The following is a 23,236-nucleotide window of genomic DNA, read 5'->3' as shown; positions in this document are numbered from 1 at the left end:
TTACATACTTATATAAGTATATGTATGTTAATGTAATATGTATTAAACATGTATAAGTATATAATACATACATATATTATACTTATATATAATACACATGTATAAGTATAAAATATTTGTAATGCATATGCTTTATATATTACATTAACATATACATATGTTATACTTATGTATAATATGTATAAGTATATAAAACATATGCTTAATATTACATTAACATATACATATATACACATACATACATACATACATACATCTATATAGGCTAAATAAAAGAAAAAACTGAATGATGATCAAAGAGCTTAAGGTTAAATCTGTGCGTTTTAAGGACATGGAACTTGTAAGTGGAAACTTTCTGGGACCAAGTACAGTATTTTTTTTTTTTTTTGAGACTGAGTTTCTCTGTTATCACCCAGGCTGGAGTGCAATGGTGCGATCTCAGCTTACTGCAACCTCCGCCTCCTGGGTTTAAGCCTCAGCCCCCCAAGTATCTGGGACTACAGGTGCCTGCTATCATGCCTGGCTAATTTTTGTATTTTTAGTAGAGACGGGGTTTCATTATGTTGGCCAGGCTGGTCTCAAACTCCTGACTCAAGTGATCTTCCTGCCTCAGCCTCTCCTGGCTTACAGGCATGAGCCACCACGCCCAGCCTAGTATTCTTTTTATTAATCTTTGCAGCTCGTATTTCTAGGGTAGTTCAGAAGGAGAAAGGAAAAGATGATGTCACTGAAAATGAGAAGGTAAGGCCAGGCACGGTGGCTCATGCCTGTAATCCCAGCACTTTGGGAGGTCAAGGTGGGAGGACTCCTTGAGCTCAGGAGTTCAAGACCAGACTGGGCAATATAGTGAGACCCCATCTCATTTTTAAAATAAAAAAAAATGAAAAGGTAAAATCTTAACTCTGATTTCTTATTAGTATTACTGGGATACTTTACACGATGGGATAGTTTACACGATGCCAGGTATTCTATTCAATGCCAACTAGAGAATGCCAGCTCAGGGCAGCTTCTGAGATCTTATAACTATGTTAGGAATATAACCTTTAGAGTCAATCAGACCTCAGTATGACTTTTAGCTCTGATATTAGCTGTGAGACTGTCTTCTCCCTAAGATGCAATTTCTCCACTGGTGAAAAGCAGATGACAACACCTGCCTATAATAGAAACCTTGAGGTATCTGCTTAGCCCCTTGATTCTTTCTCTCTGACTACTCTCCTCCTCTCTGTTTGTACCACATGGTTCCAGGCCCCTGGCAGAGCTGATTGGACCCACGGTGGACTGACTCAAGTTAGGTTAGTCAGAATCTAAAAAATACTTAAGAATAACATCCAGAGGCTCTGTTAATTCTTGATCTGGGAAGTGGGGGTGACACCATGACTGGGTAACCCTATCTGACTACATGTTGGAGTTTGAGGGGGCCCAATAAGTAGCCTCCCCTTTCCTTGCCTCACTTGCAAACCAATTAAGGGATTCATGAGGTTATGGCAGAGGAGGAGTAACGCATGAGCTTTTTGCAGATAAACATGGTTTAGTGTGGCAATGCTGAACACATAATGAGAGAGACTTTTCGTAGACAACCCTGAATAGCCAGAGGCTGCTGCATGTAGATGGAGGGGAAAATGCGAGGGGAAACAGTTGAACTATGAGTGCTTGGTCCCTTCCCCAAATTCATGAACCAAAATCCAGGAGTATAGCCCTAATGGACGTTTTTGTACTTGGAAACAAGAAGGTTCACCCGGAAACAGAGATGCATAGAGAAGCAGGGTCAAAAGACAATACCCTCTGGAGAAGTAGGTCCAGTCAGTGTTCTGACTTCCCAGTTTCTGCTTCTCGTCTCTCTTATGAAGCTCAACCACACTTCCCACCCTTGAGTTCTCCCAGATACACATTATTTATAATTATGGGTATCCCTTTATTTAAATTCTTTCAGGTGGGTCTTGCAACTGGTAACCAAAAACCGTTTATTAAGACTCTAAGTCACACTTTTTTTAGGGTGAAGTTTATTTATTTTTTTATTATTTATTATTATTTTTTTGAGATTCTGTCTTGCTCTTGTCGCCCAGTCTGGAGTGCAGTGGTACAATCTTGGCTCACTGCAACCTCTACCTTCCTGGTTCAAGTGATTCTCCTGCCTCAACCTCCCGAGTAAGTGGGACTACAGATGCATGTCACCATGTGCGGGTAATTTTTGTATTTTTAGTAGAGGCAGGGTTTCACCATATTGGTCAGGCTGGTCTCCAACTCCTGACCTCGGGTGATCCACCTGCCTCGGCCTCCCAAAGTGCTGGGATTACAGGTGTGAACCACTGCACCTGGCCTTGGGTGAAGTTTAAAGAAGGAAATGAATGTAGGGCACCTGGCTTGGTAGACTCAACATATATTTAGTTTTATTCTTTACTTTTTGATGGGAAAGGGGATGGAGCAAAGCTCTGAGGCTCACTCAACTCATTTCCAGTTTGAATATGACACGAAACAAACTCCCAAATTTTGAAATTTCTACTTGACGGTCAAACAGTCATTAAAAGTAGCACATTTGCTATGAAAATGTTGCTGAAGACATGCCTATCACAGGCTGGAAAGACAGTGTTGGTTAGTAGCTGGAGTCAGATATACTTGGATAGTAATTCAGGTTTCAACTGCTACTAACTGGAAAGTCTTACAAAAGTCATCACCTCTGGGAGCCTAATTTTTTCAACCATAAAAGAAAAAACTAATTTGTTTGGTTGTTTCAAGCACAAAATGTGCTCTTGGTACATAGAGAGTACTCAGTAAATGACTGTTGTTATTGTTGTAATATTCTGAATGCTTTCAAGAAGGGTCAGGAGGGCCTTCCTGTCTGTTATCGAGAGCTACATGCCTGATTATGTTTTCATTTTTGCCTTGATTGCCAGGGAGTTCAGAATCAAATTTAAAACTTAATCATGGCAACCCTGCTACTATTAAGGGTGGCATATTTGTAAGTCCCTTTTCCTGGCTGTTGATTTTCTACTTCTAAAGCTTGTCAACCAATGAGAAGCAGCTTATCAACCAGACCAGACTACGGCATGCATATAAATGTATACGAACATGCGTGCACACACACACACACACACACACTCCAGTCAAACAGTTATTTTTCAATGCAGTTTTCACTTGGGTAATTCCCTGCCAAGAGAAAACATAAATCACTTTCCAGTCCAACATCCAGGGGCTCTACAAACCAGTCCAAGAGAAATTTAATCTGGGTCTACATAACAGAAACCGGGCAGCCAGCCAGCAAATTTTTGTTTTGTGTTTTAAGAGAAATGCAGCATGCTCCTTGTCAAGTGATGTCTGGGGTGATCAAGCTCACCCCCACAGGGCCAACGGCTAACCCCGGAAAAGGTAGCTTGGCGGCTTGTGCTAAAGAAGGGCCTCTGAAGGGGTCAACTCCCCTCGGTGAGTTAAAGGCTTCAGAAAATGCTACAGAATGAAATACTGAGTCTCAGCATTCAGGATGTTGGTTCTAAAAGTGTCACAAATCAGAAGCTGACCCCAGTTGGGTAGGGGTGAAGAGGCAGAGGGTGGGAGGGAAGCTGTGGAAATAAGCTGGGCTCTTGGAGGAAAGGAAGCCATACTGAACCTTTCACTAAAGGTTTTAGGGAACCCTTGGACCATTTTAAACAATGTAGTCTTTCCTACTCTTCAACTTGACATTGATTACACCAGGACTCAGGAGCTTCCTGATTATCATGTAATCACTATAACAACTCTTGGAGGTAAGTTTTATTACTCTCCCAGTTGAGTAAACTGAGAGTCACTGAATTGCCTAGGATTAAGGGGTTAGGTGGAGCCAAGAATTGAATCCAGGTCCAAGAGCCTTCAAGTCCAGTTTGCATTTTCCAGTTTGGTTCCAATGCAAGGGCAATATCTTATTTAACTCATTTTTTGTTTTATCTATCCCTTACTTCTTGGTCCCAGGTCTCCAAAATTTAACAGAGTTTGGTGGGTTGTAAAAGTCAAACATGCCGTCATCATTTTGTTGTTGTTGTAGGCCCTAGAAATGGCTGTAGGAGTTGGCAAAATAAGTGCACTCTGAGGCCAGCAGCCCCTTTCTTCTCTGAGCACATTCTCTGTTCCTTTCACAGTCCTTGGGAGAAGAATTTTGCCCATGAGAGGTGTCTCAGGTGCCGACCTTTCTGTGCCTCCCTAGCACATTCCTGCATCTAAATCAGAACTAGTCAATGTTTCACTCCTCCGCTATCCTCCCAGCCGTGTCTTCTGAATCTGGTGAACAATTAACCGCCAGCAGCCCCTGCTTTTCCAGCTTTCAATCTTACCTCCTTAGAAGCCTCCCTACATTTACTGCTAGGTGTCAATGATCTACCAAGCTTGAGAAGCACCGGGGCTTCCTCTCCATTCTTTAAGGAGCCTCTTGCATATCGTTTTACAATGATCTTGATGATACATGATTCTTCTCAAGGAAATATATCATAGGGAATAACCAAGTCAAAGCACCCACATTGACTCTTGAATTGTGTTTTCTGTTGGGAATTCTTTCAAAGAACTGGAGAAAACGGGCAAAGATTCCAGGCCAGTTCTGCCACTTACAAGCCAGGTGACATTAGTCAGTTTCTTAACTTCTGTGAGTCTTCTTTTTACACTTATTAAATGAGGAGGGTCATTCTTCCCTCTTAAGTTTGTCATATAGACTAAATGACAGTGTGTACAAAAGTGTTTGGCCCAGACTAGCAACTTAATCAGTATTCTTACATAAGAAACTGTAGTCTAAAGTTCATAAGATCATAGAATGCTGGACCTAGAAAATGCCTTGTAAAGCTTGTATAACTTTAACAAGAGAGGAGGTCCAGAGAAAAAAGTCTGAGATACACATATTCAATGACCTTTCAGCCAGTTGGTGGCCTGTAGTCTAGTTCTGCTCTGTCCATTAGAAATATAATGTAGGCCGGGCGCGGTGGCTCACGCCTGTAATCCCAGCACTTTGGGAGGCCGAGGCGGGCGGATCACAAGGTCAGGAGATCGAGACCACGGTGAAACCCCGTCTCTACTAAAAAATACAAAAAATTAGCCGGGCGCGGTTGTGGGCGCCTGTAGTCCCAGCTACTCGGGAGGCTGAGGCAGGAGAATGGCGTGAACCCGGGAGGCGGAGCTTGCAGTGAGCCGAGATCACGCCACTGCACTCCAGCCTGGGCTGGGCGACAGAGCGAGACTCCGTCTCAAAAAAAAAAAAAAGAAAGAAATATAATGTAAAAGCCATACATGTAATTTAAAATTTTCCAGTAATCACGTTAAAGAAATAGAAGGTGGTTTATGCTGGTAATCCCAGCAACTTGGGAGGCTTAGGTGGGAGGATCACTTGAATTTGAGACCACCCTGGGCAACACAGCAAGACCCTATCTCTACAAAAATATTTTTAAAAAATGAGCTAGGTGTGGTAATGTGTGCCTGTAGTTCCATTTTTCTGAGAGGCAGAGGTGGAACTTGAGCCCAGGAGTTCAAGGTTGCAGTGAGCAATAATCACACCATTGCACTCCAGCCTGGGCGACAGAGACCCCATCTCAAAAAAAAAAAAAAAAGTAGACAAGAACAGGTGAAATTAATTTTAATAATATATATTATTGAACCTGATGTATGTGATATATTATCATTTTAACATGTAATGAATATAAAAATTAATAATGAAATATTTTACGTTTAGTAGCCCCAAAAAAGGGGTACTAAATTTTCAAAATCTGGTGTGTGTTTTGCATTCACAGCACAATCAATTCAGACTAACTACATTTCAACTGCTTAATAGTCACATGAGGCTGGGACCTACAGTGCAGGTGTAGTTTAATTCAAGCCAGTAAACATTTTGTGCACCTGTTATATGCCAGGAAGTCTGTTAGATGCAGGAATATGAAGGTGAACAAACATACCAGGGTAATAGGCAGACAGCTCTGGAAAGCACAAATCATAATTCAATGCTGGGTGTCCCTTCCTGTCTAGGCTGCTGTATTATTTATTCATATGTTTGATTGAACAAATATAGAAAAAAATTCTCTAGAGAATATCTACATCCTCAGGGCATTTTCTTTTGCTTAGGTATTAAGGGATGGAAAGTATTTTTACTGAGCTACTACTGTGTCCCAGGTATTGTATCTGCACTTAACAGGTACTGTCTCATTTAATCTTCATAGTGATAGTGTGAGGACATTATTTTGCCCATTTTATTTTTATTTTTATTTATTTATTTTTTTAGAGATGGGGTCTTGCTATGTTGCCCAGGTTGGTCTCTAACTCCTGGGCTCAAGCAATCCACCTGACTCGGCCTCCCAAAGTGCTGGGACTACAGGCAAGAGCCACTGTACCCATTTTTGCCCATTTTAAAGAGGAGGAAATAAAAGTTGAGAGTGGTTAAGTAATTGTCCATCTGATTTATCAGAGGTAGACCTGGGATTCAATCTCGGAAACAAGGCATGTTTAACTTGGTCAGTATTGTCTCATGGAGAGGTAGGAGAGAGGAATGTTCCTTGGCCATTACTATTTTTATCTATTTATAAACATTCCCAAAGTTTCCTGAATAATGTGACTGGAGCTTTATTTTAATAATAACTTTCTATTCCAGGTGACCAGTGGTCCTCGTTTCTGAATGCTCTTGCTACAAAGGAAAGATGAGGATATCCTATTTCTTGATCCCTCTCAGCTACTGGGAGCTGCTTTGTGCCTTGGAAGCCTCAAGCCGAAATGGATCTCAGCCTTAAGTTTACCTCCAAGAGGGTTCACCTTGTTTCTCTGAACAAAATGTGCTGCCTGTTGCTTCCCTTTGCCGGGAGTGGCGTTCCCTTTTCCACAGGTCCGGACCACCGTGTCGCTAGCTCCCGTTCCTGGATACCTGGTTATCATGTGTTTCGGTAAAAAGCATCCACAACGTGCATATCCTCTAAGCTGTAACAGGGCCTGCTGCAACTATAGTATTTCCTGAAAAAATATCAACTGCCACAAGGGCCACAAATGAAGTTTGTGAACTTGGAATAACCATGGAGAATGAAATGTTCTGATTCAGATCTTCAGTGGGATTTCATTGGGAAATCTCCCATTGGGCAAGAGTAGATGATGGAGGAGGAGAAACAGTCACTGGAAAAAGGTGATACTTTGCATCAAGAAACAATTAAAAATTAGATCACATCCTGAAACACTGAGCATATGCCCCTTTGTGAGGCTTGCCTGGCTGAACTTGAACTGGATTGAGTGAATAATTTCTTAAAAACAATCAAAATAACAGATTTATTCTATTTGAAATACTTATATTTGCTTATATTTCATTCAGGAATTAGTTAACAAATAATTTTTGAGTATCCTAGGAACTGTTCTAATCATTAAACATGCAAGTTTGAAGAAAGTAAGGATGAATCTGCCTGCATGGGGCTCTCAATCTAGCAAGAAGCAGATAAGAAGAAAAATGTCAGGGAAGATCACCGAACCTTCAGGTAGCATTTAAGCTGAGACCTCACTAGTTGCTAAGACTGGATTTCAGAGGTCAGGTTTGCATATACAAAATTTAGGAGCTGGTACATGACATTTAAAACCATGGGAATGAATGAGATTTCCTAGATAGAAGAAAAGAATGTTGACATTTGATATCAAATGGAGTAGGAGGAGCTGAACAGGGAGACCAGCAAGGAGCAGACAGTGAACCTGGAACATGAATAGGAGAGTGGGTGTCATGGAAGCCAAGAGAAACAAGAAGTCAAGAAAGAAAGTTTCTCACTGTGGCAAATGGCACTGAGAGGGAAAGTATGGCCATGGAATGATGACAATGCCAACAGTGACAGAGGATCATTGAGTATGGTATCATGCTGGCATTTGTCTCTACCCAGGCTAGGTAGTTACGGAGGGGTGGTAGCTAAGATAGGGTGGTTGAACATGAGGAAGTGAAGACAGAACATGAATTTTTGGAAAGTTTGGCTACAATGGGAAGTAGAGAAATGGGGTAATATCTGGAAGGGGAGGGAATTGAGTCAGTCGAGTTTTGTGTTTTGATTTTATGGTAGGGCATCTAGATAGATCATGTTTATGTGCCACCCTGTTAAATAGATCATGTTTATTCCCACCCTGTTCTCTCTTCCTGAACAGTCTCCTCTGGCAAGCTCCATTCTGTGAAAGTCCGCATTTAAGTGTCCTGTTCTCTGTCAAACATTCTTCCCAGGCCTGGTATGCTGTCTGTCTCCAGGCTTCCATGCCATTATGTGTACACATTATCTGCCATAAGGCTTACTTTGTTGCACGGCAATGGAAGTTTTTCCTCCCTCTCTCTTCTTCATTAGACAAGAACAGGGTCTTGAAGAGTAGAGACTGTCTTCTCAAGTTCGGACTACTGGCACAGGTAGGTGCTCAGAACTTGGCATCAGGAAGATGCTCATTAAATATTTGAAGAAGAAATAAGTAAATGAATGAATAGACTAACTGAATTTGAAGGCAGTGCTATGGCAGCTTTTTCTTATTTTATGAATGGAAAAACTGTGGCATAGAACAATTTGGAATCTGATAATTTTACAAATTAGTAGGAGTGCTGGAAAACAGTAAAATCTTCAGTCTTGCTCTTTGAGCTGTTGCCCAGATCCCTCTCTGGGACTGCACTACCAGCCCTAAAAAACACCTGGGGCTGATACCCTCACATTCACAGCAAACGGCAGACATCACCACAGAAGCACAGGCCTTCAGCTGGTGTCTGCAGTCTACTTGTAGTTTGATTTTAGTAACATCTGCTAAGTTGAGGCTGGGAAGCAGCTGGTGAACAACGGGTGGACACACTTTTCCGAATCTAGGGGGAGACAAGGTTAGGGCCATGCTAAATGAAGCTGATAGGGTGGGTGGGCCAGGCAAGGGAACAGGCAAAAATATCCTTGGTTCCCTTAAACTTGGGCTAGAAAAAACAAAGACATGGCTCAAGGAGAACCACAAGGTGTCACTGTTGATCCTCAGTTAAACAAAAACTGATTTGGGCAGGGACTTGAGAAACACTGCAAAGATCTTTATTTTGCAGATGAAGAAACAGAGGCCTGGGGAGGTAACATGATTTGACTAAGATCATGTAACAAGTTAATGGCAGAACAATTATGAGAAACCAAGTCTCTTAACTGATTTCAGACTGGCAGGACCACTTTCTCCCATTGCTCCTATGATGGCATTTTGAGATGAGGATTAAGCCATCACTGCAATCATTCCCTCAAGACAATGGCTTTCAATTAGAAATAGAACAGAAAAAAAAATAGAGAAGAAAAGAATGAAAAAAGCTCAGCATTCACTCTCACATGTGCCTTATTCAAAGTGCTGGGCTAAGATACCAGTGCCTATAATGAGAGAGTGGCCCACAGGGCCTCCATCTGTGGCAGGCTTGAATACCCGAATAGAAAAGTATCAGGTAAAGGATTTCATTCTTTTTATGACTCCAACTTACAAAGAGTCTGGTTCCCAAGGAAAACAGTAAGCCAAGTTGCTCAGCAAAGAATTGGCTGAAATCTAAGTAGGACCCAGATAAAAACATTTGTTGGATGGAAGGATGTGGGCAAATTTCTGGGCCCCGCTGCTTGGGGATGGGAAGCTATGGGGCAGAAGACCCTTTGTGAACCAGTGACCCGTAGACCAGGCATTTGTGTGGATGTCTGGAAACTGCGAGGCAGCGGAGGAGTCATAAATTAGTTGGCTTTTTAACTCCAACTAACTTTACTCCACCAAGTGTCTCAAGAGGTTTCTCCTATGCTGTTTGGCCTGACTCCCACTAGGCCCTTACTCCTTCCATGGTGGCTTCTAGGGGAGCCTCTTTCTTAGTTCCAAGGTTATCATTTAAAAAATAATAATTTCAATTGCTTTCTTAGGTAATATGTGCTCATTACAAAAATTCAGATATCAAGTAGCAGAATGAAGAAAATAAAAGACATCTGTAGTCTCTCCATTCAGAAATAATTGCTGTTAGCTAATGCTGTATAGAGTCAGGCTGTTGGCCTATGGAACACCTGGTATGTGTGTTCTCAGCCCTGGGTTTAGAGCTGTAAAACTGGCACACAGTAATCTCAGCTCTCACAGAGCCTGTGTTCTAATTGTCCGGGAGAGACAGACAATAATATTTTGTAAAAAAGTAAAATACATAGCATGTCAGATTGTGGTAAATGCTATGAAGACAGATAAATTAGAGAAGGGGATGGATATTTTAATGGTGGTAGGGTGGCAATTTAAAAATAGGATATTCAGAAAGTGACATTTGAACAAAGATCTGAAGCACACGTGGATATCTGGGAGACGACTCCTTTCTTTCGGTACATGTACAATAATGCGATTATAACGTAAACAAGATGTGAATACATCTTTGATTTAAAACCTTCAAATAATACAGAAATATATGGGAAACAAGGGAACAACCTTCTCACCACCCTCCTATTACCTTCTCCTCTCTCCCAATAGACACTTTGGCAATGATGTGTTCCCTGCCCAAGCTTTGTCTCTGCATTTACATTCATTTCTGTATATACCGACACAACAGCTTTATTTTATTTTCTACGTAAATGAGCTCATCCTTTTTGAAGGTGATATCTTTTAATTTTCAGCAAAAAGACTCTTCTTAACATTTTCTAAAATTGAAAGGTATGTGAGAGCTATAGGCCTCATTACTAAAAATGAAATAGCTAAATTTGATTGCTAAGTGTAGGTAAATGTTTTACTTCTTCCTTTGGGCTAATAATCTAGCATATACTGAATTCTATTGAAATAATTTGATTCTGCCTCTGTCTCTGCTACTACACAGTGAATATTTTGTGGCCAGGGAATTATATCTTCACATCTCTTCATTTCCTGTGCTTGGTGCAATGCCTAGCATGTGGTGTTTGGTGAATGAATAGGCAATCAGTTATACTTTTACGCATTACTGTAGAAGGCTTCCAACACTGGGTGAAATATTGGCTGAGATCAAATCATCTGCCCTAATGTGGTCCAATCTTCTCTCCATTGAAATATCTATGTCACTATGGGATACAGCCACTGTGGGATGATAGCCAGGATGACTGTGGTCAGATCCTACAAATCAGATAGTCCAATTTTAAGCATTAGAATTAAAAAATCAACTGAGAGCTACCCTTCATTCCTCTTGCTGAAAGAAAATCAAGAGTTAGGACACAAATGTGCTAAGCACTTGACATAACACTTCTCGTTCAAGGCACAAAAGCCTCAATGAAGTAGATATTATTTTGTGGACAAGGAAACTGAAAATCAGTGATTAATATGGATATTAGTTAGATCCATTCATGTGTCTACCATACAGACTTATCAGATCTTAACATTTCCCTATGTTTGTCTTAATTTTTTTCCCCAGAAACATTATACCACATATAAATATACCCCAGAGGGCTATGATCACAAATTGATTGATTGATTGAGACGGAGTCTCACTCTGTCCCCCAGGCTGGAGTGCAGTGGCTCAATCTCGGCTCACTGCACCCTCTGTCTTCTGGGTTCAAGCGATTCTCCTACCTCAGTCTCCCAAGTAGCTGGGATTACAGGCGCGTGCCACCATGCCCCACTAATTTTTGTATTGTTAGTAGAGATGGGGTTTTGCCATGTTGGTCAGGTTGGTCTTGAACTCCTACCTCAGGTGATCTGCCTGCCTCGGCCTCCCAAAGTGCTGTGATTACAGGCATGAGCCACCGCGCCTGGCTCCACATATTTAATTGCGAACACTGGATGGCACATTTAAAAAGCCACTTAAAACAACTTTGTCATTTTAGTCAATAGACATTAATTGAGCCTCGGTGCTGGCTAGGCTGTATAGATACAGAAAGGTATAATGCTCTGTCCTTGTGCTTATAGGGGCTCACTTTTTAGTGGCGGTGGCAGACGTGCGGCTCACTTTTTAGTGGGGCATGGCAGTTGAGAAACTGAGGCACAGAGAGGGGTGGTTAGTCTTTCAAGAGGCAAAGCCAGGTTTATACACCGGAGGTCAAACAAGCTGGCCTCTCAGTGGACTGGGAGGCCACTACACATTCCTGGTCTGTTGCAGCAGCATGGACTCTGAGTGGAGGCACCTCTTCTCTGGGTGGGTCCAGCTAGGAAGGGGAGCTAGTTTGACAATCTGTGAGAAGCATGCATGAGTATTTTTCTCTCTTTCCACTAACCATCTTTTTGCTGCAAAGAATTAAATTCTTTTCTGGTGACACACACTTCCTGTCAGAATGAGGCACACCCAGCCAGACAAAACCACCCAAAGTAAATGAAGAAAAATCCTTCTAATTCCTCTAGGTCCGCAGATTTAGTTTCTGCTGGATTGTTGCCATTTTCCCAGGGGCTAAGCCAGAGGTGGGTTTGGGGAACAGCAAATAAGAACAATTCACTAATAAGGGTAACACCAATGGCATGAAAACATCCACTATCTATTATCTCCAGTTAAAATTCTATATTCTTATAGAAGCAATTCATTCTCATCATAGAAAACTCAGAAAGCTACCAAAGTTTGTGTTTATAGGGTTTTTTTGTAAAAAGGAAACGAAAATCTCTCAGTCTAAACTATAATCACTGTTAACATTTTGATGTATAAACGTTCTTTTTAAATAGTATATTTGTATGCATTATTTATTCTGGTCTGGTCATATGACTTAATATGATAAATACTTCCCTATATATTATGCACTTTTTTTTTTTTTTTTTTTTTTGGAGACAGAGTCCCGCTCTGTTACCCAGGCTGGAATGCAGTGGTGTGATCTTGGCTCACTGCAACCTCTGCCTCCTGAGTTCAAGCAATTCTTGTCCCTCAGCTTCCTGAGTAGCTGAGATTACAGGTGTGTGCCACCATGCCTGGCTAACTTTTTTGTATTTTTTTTAGTAGAGACAGGGTTTCACCATGTTGGGCAGGCTGGTCTTGAACTCCTGGCCTCAAGTGATCCACCCGACTCAGCCCCCCCAAAGCACTGGGATTACAGGCATGAGCCACCACACCTGACCTATTATGCTGTTTCAAATGTAATTATAAATATAATATTTCATTATACAGTTGCTCTGTGGTTTAGTTGGTCAATCTATTGTTGGACATTTAAATTTTCTATCTTTCAGTTATTATATTATTACCACTTTAGCCAGGCACGGTGGCTCATGCCTGTAATCCCAGCACTTTGGGAGGCTGAGGCGGGAGGATCACTTGAGGTCAGGAGTTTGAGACCAGCCTGGCCAACATAATGAAACCCTGTCTCTACTAAAAATACAAAAATTAGCTGGGTGTGGTGGTGTGTGCCTTTAATCCCAGCTACTCAGGAGGTGAGGCACCAGAATCGCTTGAATACAGGAGGCAGAGGTTGCAGTGAGCTGAGATCATGCCTCCGCACTCCAGCCTGGGTGACAGAGTGAGACTCTGTTTCAAAAAATATATATATATCATTATATATTTTATACATATTAGTTGTATACATTATATATTAGTTTTAAATATATCTAATATATTATTATTACAACTCTAAGCAGATATTTGCCTTATTGAGTGACATCACTGGCCTCTTACATTATCTCATTTCCTTATCTTAAGCCTCCAGAGTAGACATTATTACAGTATTATTACTATTTTATAAATGAAGGAACTAGAATTCAAAGAGGATAAGAAACTGTCCCAAGATCAAAGCCAGGTTTTACACCCAGGTCTCTTTAACTCCTGAGCCAACACTACTTATTGCCACACCCTGGCTGTGCCTGGTGCTCCCTAACCCACCCTGAGTTTTCAGTCTTTCCAGAACATCATTACTTGTGATGTAGGAGTTTTCTTCGACTCTCCTTTGCTCAAAAAACTTAATCCTAGTCTCACTCCTTTCATGTTCCCATGAATCCCCTGGCCCCGTAGTAAGATTTGGGCCTTTCCAATTAAACACTGTCCATTTTTAAGTTCCCAGGCAGCTGGACTGATGCAATTGATGGTTCCCAACTGCTGTGCCATGTGCTCTGGTCCTCCTTCCTTCTCAGCTGTTCGCAGATAGGCAGGCTGTGAGGTTAATCACGTCTCTATGCTGTTAAACTGAATCCTGATACACTCACTAAAGCCCTTGTGGTTATTTGTGCCCCATTTGAATTCCCATTTATATTCTCAAAATTTTTCAAAATCTGAGATGCTCTCAGCAACTCAGCACATTCTAAACAGGATATTAAACTTTAAAAAAATATGTAAGGCTTAAAACTCTCTTCTAAATTCCAGACTTGGAACAGTTTAATTGATACCCAGTCAGATGTTTTGAAACTTAACACATTCAAATCAGAATTATTAAAAGTTTTCATATGTACAATGATTACATGTCAACTAAAAAGGGGAAAAAAGGTTCTGCCACATTATAATCCTTTTTTCCAACTGTTTATTTCTGTTATTTTGAAAGAACAATCAGATGGTACTTTTTTCAAAGACAGTCACATAAAAACTGAAAGAAAATATAGATTAATTACATTTTTTGAAAATTGCATGATACACTATTATGAAATTTGTAGAAATTTTATGTGGAAAAAGAACAAGGGAAATCGAGTGAAATGCTTTGAAGGCATCTATGATATAGAATGCTCTGCTCTTCCTCACCTTCCATTCACTTTTTAACCCTCTCCAATCTGCCTTTTCCACCATCCTCTGAAATTGTTCTCACAAAGGTCACCAGTGACTTTCCAATTGCAAATCCAGTGGGAGTTTTCTGGACCTCAGCTTCCCTGATTAATTTGAGGCATTCGATGTTATTAATCAATAGCACTCCTTTTACAACTTTCTTTCTTTCTTTCATTGTTTTTTGCTTTTTGAGATGGAGTCTCACTGTGTCACCCAGGCTGGAGTGTAGTGGCGTGATCTCGGCTTGTTGCAACCTCTGTCTCCTGGATTCAAGCAATTCCCCTGCCTCAGCCTCCTGAGTAGCTGGGGCTACAGGCACACGCCACCATGTCTGCGCCTGGCTAATCGTTGAGTTGTTGTTTTTTTTTCAGTAGAGATGGTGTTTCACCATATTTGTCAGACTGGTCTCGAACTCCTGACCTCAGGTGATCCACCTGCCTCGGCCTCCGAAAATGCTTGGATTACAGGCATGAGCCATGAAGCCTGGCCACAACTTTCTAGTCTCAGTGTCATCACAACCAGTTTCCAGCTTCTCTGACTCTTCTTAGCTACCCTGTTGTCCTGTCACTCCCTGCCTCTTCCCCAGTGTTCAGCCTATGGTCCACTTCCCTTCTCACACTTCCCACTCTCCTAGGAAGATACTGCCCAAGATCATTGCCTCCCCTCTCACCACAACCTACATCTCTATCCAAAAACTCTTGATATTTTAGTTCAGACTGTTTTTAGCTATTTTACTGCAGAGTTGGAATTTAAGAGTCTGGAGCTTGCAAATACAAACTTTCATTGCACTTAATTGCTGCTGTTCTGTGAACTCTCATTACCTTTTCCCTGGGTGGCTGTTATATTCCTGACTGGTTTCTGTCCCTCGTCTCATTTCAGATCCATTCTCAACATTCCTTTAGAATACTTTCTAAAACATGGAAATCTGAGTTTCCACTTCCGCTATTGGCAGAATAGTTCCTATCAGACCAACTCTTCCACAAATAAAAACAGTAGACTATTGAGAAAAAAAAACACCAATACAAACCTGAAGGCTATGGAGAAGAACAAAAAACAAATGCTAGACAAGAGTCAGCATTTGGACAAAAAGAATATCATATGTGAAATTTGCATTATATATATGTACACACACACACACACACACACACACACATATATATATATATATATATGCCTGAGGGCAGACCCCAGTCAGTACTAAGCAGGGCAGCAGCTAAAATACAGATAGATGCAGTCTTATCAAATAGAAGAACAAGAGGGAAGCATTCAGGGTAACTATAGCAGCTGTAAATTGGGATCAAGGGCAGGAGGATCCAAGAAAGGAAAAAACAACAGAAAGGGAGCCCAAGATTTTATGTATAAAACTCTGCCTAAGTCTCTGGCAATTCCCTGAACTATGCATGTGTGAGACAGACTTCAAGCAGACCAACTAAGGCCAAACAACTAAACAGAGATTTCACTTGGTGTCTATTTTAGTGCAAGATAGAGATTGAATTTAGCCATGTTAATTACTGGCTAAAACGAACAAACAAAAATAACACTTTTTGGATGAATGTAACAAAAAACAGAATCCCTACAACATATTACTCACAATGTCCAAGACGTAATTCAAAATTATTATAAAGAAACAGGGAAGCATGACTCATATTTAAGAGAAAGGGTTAATAGAAACAAGCTCTGAGATGAACCATACGTGGGAATTAGCTGGCAAAAATGTTAAAGTAGTTATTATAACTGTGGTTAAGGACATAAGATGAATAGGCTTCTAATGAATTAACAAATAGAAAATTACATTAGAGAAATAGAAACTTAAAAAAAGAACCAAATGGAATTAAATTGTATACAAAAATGCAATATGAGAAATAAAAAATTCCCTGATTGAACTTCACAGTAAATTGTAGGTGACAAGAAAGGGTCAGTGAACTTGAAGAGCGGTCAATAGAAGTCACTGACTTGCAGAACAGAGAGAAGAAAAATTGGGAAAAAAATGAACAGAGTCTCAAGGAAAGTGGGCCAATATCAAAGGCCTAACGTGTGGAATTGGAGTCCCAAAGACTAGAAGCTAGAAAATGGGACAGAAAACATTTTTGAAGAAATGATATCTAAAAGCTTTCCAAATTTAATTAAATGCATATGTTCTCAGATTTAAGAAGCTTGATGAATCCCCGACAGGATAAATACAAAGATAACCATCACATAACTCAGTAGTAAACAACAATAACAACAATGACAACAAAGCCTATGGTTATGTCTGTAATCTTTTGGTGCAAAACTTTCTTGTCTTTTCCTGCTTATCACCACCCTCTTTCTTATTTTCACTAATCTGGAGATGCATATACAAAAACATTTTAAAATCTACTTTTTGGCCAGGTGCAATGGCTTACACCTGTAATCCCAACACTTTGAGAGGCTGAGGCGGGAGGAGCGCTTGAGCCCAGGAGTTCAAGACGAGTCTGGACAACATAGGAAAACCCGGTCTCTGCAAAAATAAAAAAATTAGCTGGGCATGGTGGCACATGCTTGTGGTCTGAGCTACTGACCACTGAGCTACTGAAGTGGGAGGATTGCTTGGGCCTAGGAGGTTGAGGCTGCAGTGAGCTGAGATCATGCCACTACACTCCAGCCTGGGTGACAGAGTTGGACCCTATCACACTCACACACGTACACATACACTCCATTTCTTTTCTAATCATGGTGTATAGATGCAAGCAATGTTGTTGGTTCTATGACAATACTTTTAAAACTACAAAAACAAGTTTGAAAGTCATGTGATGTGAAAAAGAATGAAATCATGTTGTCATAGCCACATGGATGCAGCTGGTGGCTATTATCCTAAGTGAAATAACTCAGAAACAGAAAATCTAATACTGCGTGTTCTCACTTGTAAGTGGAAGCTAATCAATGGGTACACATGCACATAAAGATGGAGATATTAGATACTGGAGACTCCAAAAGGGAGGAGGATGGAAGGAGGCCAGAGTTGAAAAACCACCTGTTGGAAGTTTTGGGGTACTATGTTCACTATTTGGGTGATGTGTTCACTTGAAGCCCAAATGCCAGCATTATGCAGTTTCCCCATGTAACAAACCTGCACATGTACCCCATATATGTATAATACAAAGTACATTAAAATATTTCTATATAAAAATAATTTAAAAAGAAAGTCATGTGGTAGAAAGGGATGAGATTCCTTATAAGCTAATTACATATACAATACTCTTCTGCCCTTTTTTATTTATAGTTCAATCATTCCTTAATTAATTTATTCATCTAATAATGAAACCTGTTTAGTCACCTACTTGGGGGCAGGTCCTGGGGACGTGATGACAAATAAGGACATCTTTACCCTTTAGAACTCATCATGTAATGGTCCATATTGGTCACTTTGGGATTCTGGTACTTCTAAAAATAACATTATTTTTACTTCTTATTACAAAAATCATACATGGGACATTTAGAAGATATAGGAGAGCAAAGGTAAGAGAATTCACTGTGCATTAATTATTCATTGAGCACTTATTTTGTGCCATTGACTATCCTTATTGCTGGAAGCACAGCATTTAAAAAAAAAAAAAAAAACCCTCTCACTCTAACAGATGAGTCACATAAGGGGAAAACAAACAAATACATCATCTATTAGAGTGGGAGAACTTGTTTTTGTAGTTTTAAAAGTATTGTCACAGAACCAACAATATTGCTTGCATCTATACACCATGATTAGAAAGGAAGTGGAGAGTGTGTGTATATGTGAGAGGGAGAGATAATATTTAGAATGCCAAAAGTGGGTACTTCAAGGAAGGCTTTTTTTATTAAAAAAAATTTAGCTCATTCTAGATACTTTAGAAATTACCTTTGAGTAGCAAATGTTAAGGACATACATATTTTGCACATATATTTCTTATTTATAGTTAACCATATGTTATTTTTTACCTGCAGAATATTAAAATATATTCTACCTATGAGCCATCTAAGTTTTGTGGCAGAGTCTTTTTGTGGGGGCCAAACAATTCTTGACCAATTTTTAAAGCCCTGAAATGGCTCAGTGTTTTGAGGTTATTTTGATGGAGTATGAATTTACTTCTTTGTCATTTGGAGAAGGCGCACAGTATTATTATGAACAGAGAAGAGCTGTATGAAAGCTGATCTTCCAGCATCTATTGTCTCCTTTTAGTCTAATGAGATACTGCCATTATCTCCTGATGAAATATTGTTCTATAAAACCTTACCCAGTCATATGATTTCTGCAGATCTTACAGGAGCAGTCTGAGCTCAAGCAATATTAATTACTGTTTCATTTGTCCATTTGTCTGTGTATAATCACATATCTTAATGATCTTCTATTTCCCATGGCTTGTGTAGACTTGGAGACTAATTCAAAAGAGTTGAATTTTTTTGGATCTGTTTAGTTGAATGTGCAGTTCTCTTTTGAAGCATCCTGTCTCCAAATCCTGTTTTGAAACGAGTGTTGATGAGTAGAACACTACCTGGCGTATTGTGAGTGTGCAATAAAATCATGCCTTTTCCACAGACCTTAACTGAAGAGTGAATTTTATTTATTTAAATCCACCTTTCATATGTCTCTCATTCTGTTTTGTCAGTGGTTGACGAGGGGAAAGGCACTTGAGGATGTACAACACACAGGACAGGGGAGCAAGCCTTTCTCAGTGCGGAGAACTAGGATAAACTTTTGCTCAGAAAGGGGTACATGAATGACAAAGGATCACAGCATTATGGGAGGATACTACACACCTGTTCTTCAGGGAATACTCTGGACCTCCCTGTTCCTTCCCCACCCTGTGTTTTGAGGTGCTCCCAGCCACACTACCCTGAATTCCCATATCTGGGTTGCCCTCTATGCCAGCCTCTCCTCTTAGCCTTGAATTTAGCTTTGTTGCTTAAGGCCAGTCACTTCCCTCTCTGGGTGTGTTTCTTCTGAAAATGGATGGGGTTGAACTAGATGAGAGCCAGGGTGGCTTCAACTGATCTGCAGTGGCCCTCTGCCCTGCTTACTTTCATCTCCACGGCTCCAAGGTGGCTCACAAACACGAATCCTCAGCCCCTTGGATTGGGTTCAAGGGAGTGCTATCAGGAACTCATGGGAGAGACAGGAATGTTTTCAGAAACCTCAGCCTGTCCTCTTTTTCCTGAAACGGGCCCCTGTTGATGGTAGTCACTGTCCATGCTGTTTAGCCTAAGGAAGGTGACAGCGGGTGGGCCACCTCAGGCCATATGGAGGAAGGCCTGGCACAGAAACAAGGCCAGGCAGGCTGTGGCTAGTCTGAATTTAGCTGTAGCCTCAGAATCAGGGGACTTGGGCTTGACAGCTGACATTAAATGGTACACAACTCTAAGTCACTTAACTCAAATTTTCTCTCTTCATCTGTAGATTGCTTGAAGACCAAATTAAGGAGCTCATTCAACAAATATATTAAAAAAAAAAAAAAAGATAATATAAGCCATAAGGCACATACAAATCACTTGGGAATCTTGATAAAATGCAAATTTTGGTTTGGTAGATCTGGAGTGGGGCTAAAAATTCTGCATTTCTAACAAGCTCCAGGGTGAACCTAGCTGATATTGCTGCTGCTTGAGTGTTCATCTATCCTGATGAACAAGGATAGAAACCATTAAAATAGTTGAAAATGAAAATAACAGTGAGTTATCTAAACCCCACCACCCTCACACTGCTTTCACATCTGATATTTTTCATTTACCTAATAAACATTTTCCATGTTTCTACAGATTCTATGGACTGCAAAGTTTCTGTAGTTATTATTATTGAGTAGCTACACAATATGTCATAGTGTTGAAATAGCATCATTTTTCCAGTTGCTTCCCTCACACTGGACCAGTGAGTCCCAGGAAGTGGCTGCAAGGAAGCAGTGTTTCTGGGACAGCCCAAGGGCATTTCTTACTTCCTCCTGTTCCTCCCTAGGATCAATCTGTAGGAGTAAACTGGCTCAAGACTGTGAACATCTTCATGAACTCCTGTTACTTTTGACTTATTATTTTCCAAAAGGCCAACAAAATTATAGATAGGTACATATTTTGATTATTAAAAATATGTGTTTCCTTGTACACTGTTGGTAAGAATGCAAAATGGTGCAGCTGCTATGGAAAACAGTATGGCGTTTCCTCAAAAAGTTAAAAATAGAATTCTCATGTGATCCAGTATTTCCCACTTCTGGGTATTTAGTAAAAAGAATTGAAATCAAGATCTTGCACTCTCATGTTCATTGCAGCATTATTCACAATAGCCGACATGTGGAAACAACCTAAATGTCTGTTGATAAAGGAGTAGATAAAGAAAATGTGTCATATACATACAATGGAATATTTTTCAGCCTTAAAGGGAAGGAAATCCTGCCATATGCAACAACATGAATGAATCTTGAGGACATTATGCTAAGTGACATTAAGCCAGTCACAGGACAAATACTGCGTGATTCCACTGACATGAGGAATCTGAAGTAGTCAAACTCGTAGGAGCAGAGAGTAGATGGTGGTTGCCAGGCACTAGGGGGAGGGAAAAATAGAGTTGCTATTCAACTGGGTATAAAGTTTCAGTTATGCAGCTGAATAAGTTCTAGAGAACTGCTCTACAACATCGTACTTACTGTTAAAAATACTGCACTGTGTACTTAAAAATTTGTTAAGGCTGGCATGGTGGCTCATACCGGAAATCCCAGCATTTTGGGAGGTTAAGGCAGGTGGATCCCTTCAGCCCAGGAGCTTGAGACCAGCCTGGGCAACATAGAGGGACTCTGTCTCTATGACAAATACAAAAATTATCTGGGCATAGTGGTACGCACCTGTAGTCTCAGCTACTCGGGAAGCTGAGATGGGAGGACTGCTAGGGCCCAAGAGGTCGAGGCTACAGGAAGCCATAATTGCACAATGCGCTCCAGCCTGGGTGACAGAGTGATACCCTGTCTCAAAAAACCCAAAAAATTGTTAAGAGGATAGATCTCATGTTAAAAATTGTGGTACCACAATTTTTAAAAAGTTCCTTATCGAAAAGTATTCTTAAAATGACAATTTCGCTAACACCACTGCTAACATTTTATTGTTTTTTTAATCATGAATTTGTTCAATAAACATTTATTATACACTTAGAATGTGCCAGGTTCAGTGTTATACATGGGGATGCTGCAGCAAACAGTTTTTCTTTATAGGCATATGTGCAACATTATCCATCAGTCAATCTATATAACAAAAAGTATATGCAATACAAAAATATACATGTACATATATACTACAAGATGTTTTTGTTCGTGTTTTATGTGAATAGCAAGACTAAAAAAACCATTAATTGGGCCCAGTGTAGGCCAGCAATGGTATTCTGTCCCCTGGATGTACACAAATAAGAAAAACGATGCAGCCCATTCCTTTTAGGCATCTTAAAGTATACCAAAGTTTGTAACAGCCAGGTAGGCACACAACAGAGAATGAGTTCCCTGACATCAGCGGGAATCTATCACGGGGTAAAGTGAATGGAAACCTCGCCCTCCTGCTCACTGCTTGTTGCTCTTCAGGCACTATTTAATTTCTCGGTGCTTTAATTTATATAGAGATACAAATGTCATCTCTGGTTGTGGCTGAGAAGAATGAATGAAATAACGTACCTAAAATGGTCACAGGGCCTAGTATATGGCAAGCGCTTCCTAAATAGACATTGCTTTTATTGTCATGAGTGCCAGTGATAGAGGACCTTGGGTTTGGGCCTTATTGTGCCACTAACCAGCAGTGTTATTTTGGGCAGCAGTGCTGTCCCTGGACCTCAGCCCTCCCTCTGGGAAATGCAGGGCATGGAGGAAAGTGGTAGTTCAACGTCTGGAGATTCGTGGCAAACTATCGGGCACAACTCCTTGAAATCTTCCGGAGTTGGCGAGGCATTGCGGGGCGATTACAGGGGGCGCAACCTCGCGGTCCCGGCCACAACCTCCCCAAGCCCGCCGAGCCAGCCTCCAGCCCCTCAGGTGCCCCAGGGTGGCGCAGGGGCAGGCAGCTGGGCGCACGCGGAGGGCGCAGCCTCAGGGGGATCCTGGGCGAAGAGCTGAGAGTGGCGCTGGTGGGGGCCTTTGAGGGGCCGCAGCCGAGCCCATGGCTTCGGGCTTCGACGAAAACAATAGCTGCAAGGTTTGGTTTCCTCGGGACAAGGGTGGAGGAAGGTGCTGGAACCCTTCCCCTTCCAATCCCAGTGTGGCCTTCTGACTGGCAGACAATACTAGAGGTATTAGCTTTCCTCTTGCCTCCGCCCCTTCGGTCCCGAAAGGCCCTGGAGCCCTTCCCTGCAAGGTAATAGTGCGCCTGAGAAATCCCAGTGGTGCCTTGTTCTCTCTACAAAGGCAATGAATGCCCAGCACAATTTGGCATGGAGTTGGCTCTCAAGATAATTGAATGAATGAATGAATGAATGAGTGAGTGAATAAATGTCATCACTGGGGATGGGCCTAGGGCACCAGCAAGATCAGGATATCTCATCTTTCATCCTCACCTTCCTTGTTCACTCCATTTGTTCACATCTGTACAGAATTTTCACGTTGTGTTGGTCACAGCGGGCTGGTGTAAAGGGGTCATGTTTTCAGGTAAGAGCAGCATTGCATAGTGAGCAGAAACCCCAGCTGAGTGGGACTTCTCTGAGTTCTGTGTCTACACCTTGGGGACTCA

General features: G+C 41.0%; 1 protein-coding gene across 1 annotated transcript in view; it reads left to right on the top strand.

The window, feature by feature from the left end:
* Positions 1-19,093, top strand: part of FZD4 (frizzled class receptor 4) — a 49,645-nt gene extending 30,552 nt beyond the window's left edge. Inside the window, exon 3 of the mRNA XM_015115299.3 lies at positions 6,587-19,093. Coding sequence (XP_014970785.1) covers positions 6,587-6,610 — 24 coding nt within the window. The 3' untranslated portion in view covers positions 6,611-19,093. The remainder of the gene's footprint in view (positions 1-6,586) is intronic.
* The last annotated feature ends 4,143 nt before the right edge of the window (positions 19,094-23,236 follow it).

This window comes from Macaca mulatta, chromosome 14 (genome assembly GCF_049350105.2).
Source record: "Macaca mulatta isolate MMU2019108-1 chromosome 14, T2T-MMU8v2.0, whole genome shotgun sequence".
NCBI lineage: Eukaryota > Metazoa > Chordata > Mammalia > Primates > Cercopithecidae > Macaca > Macaca mulatta.
Note: the sequence above shows the minus strand (reverse complement) of the source record. Positions and strands in the feature narration are given on the sequence as shown.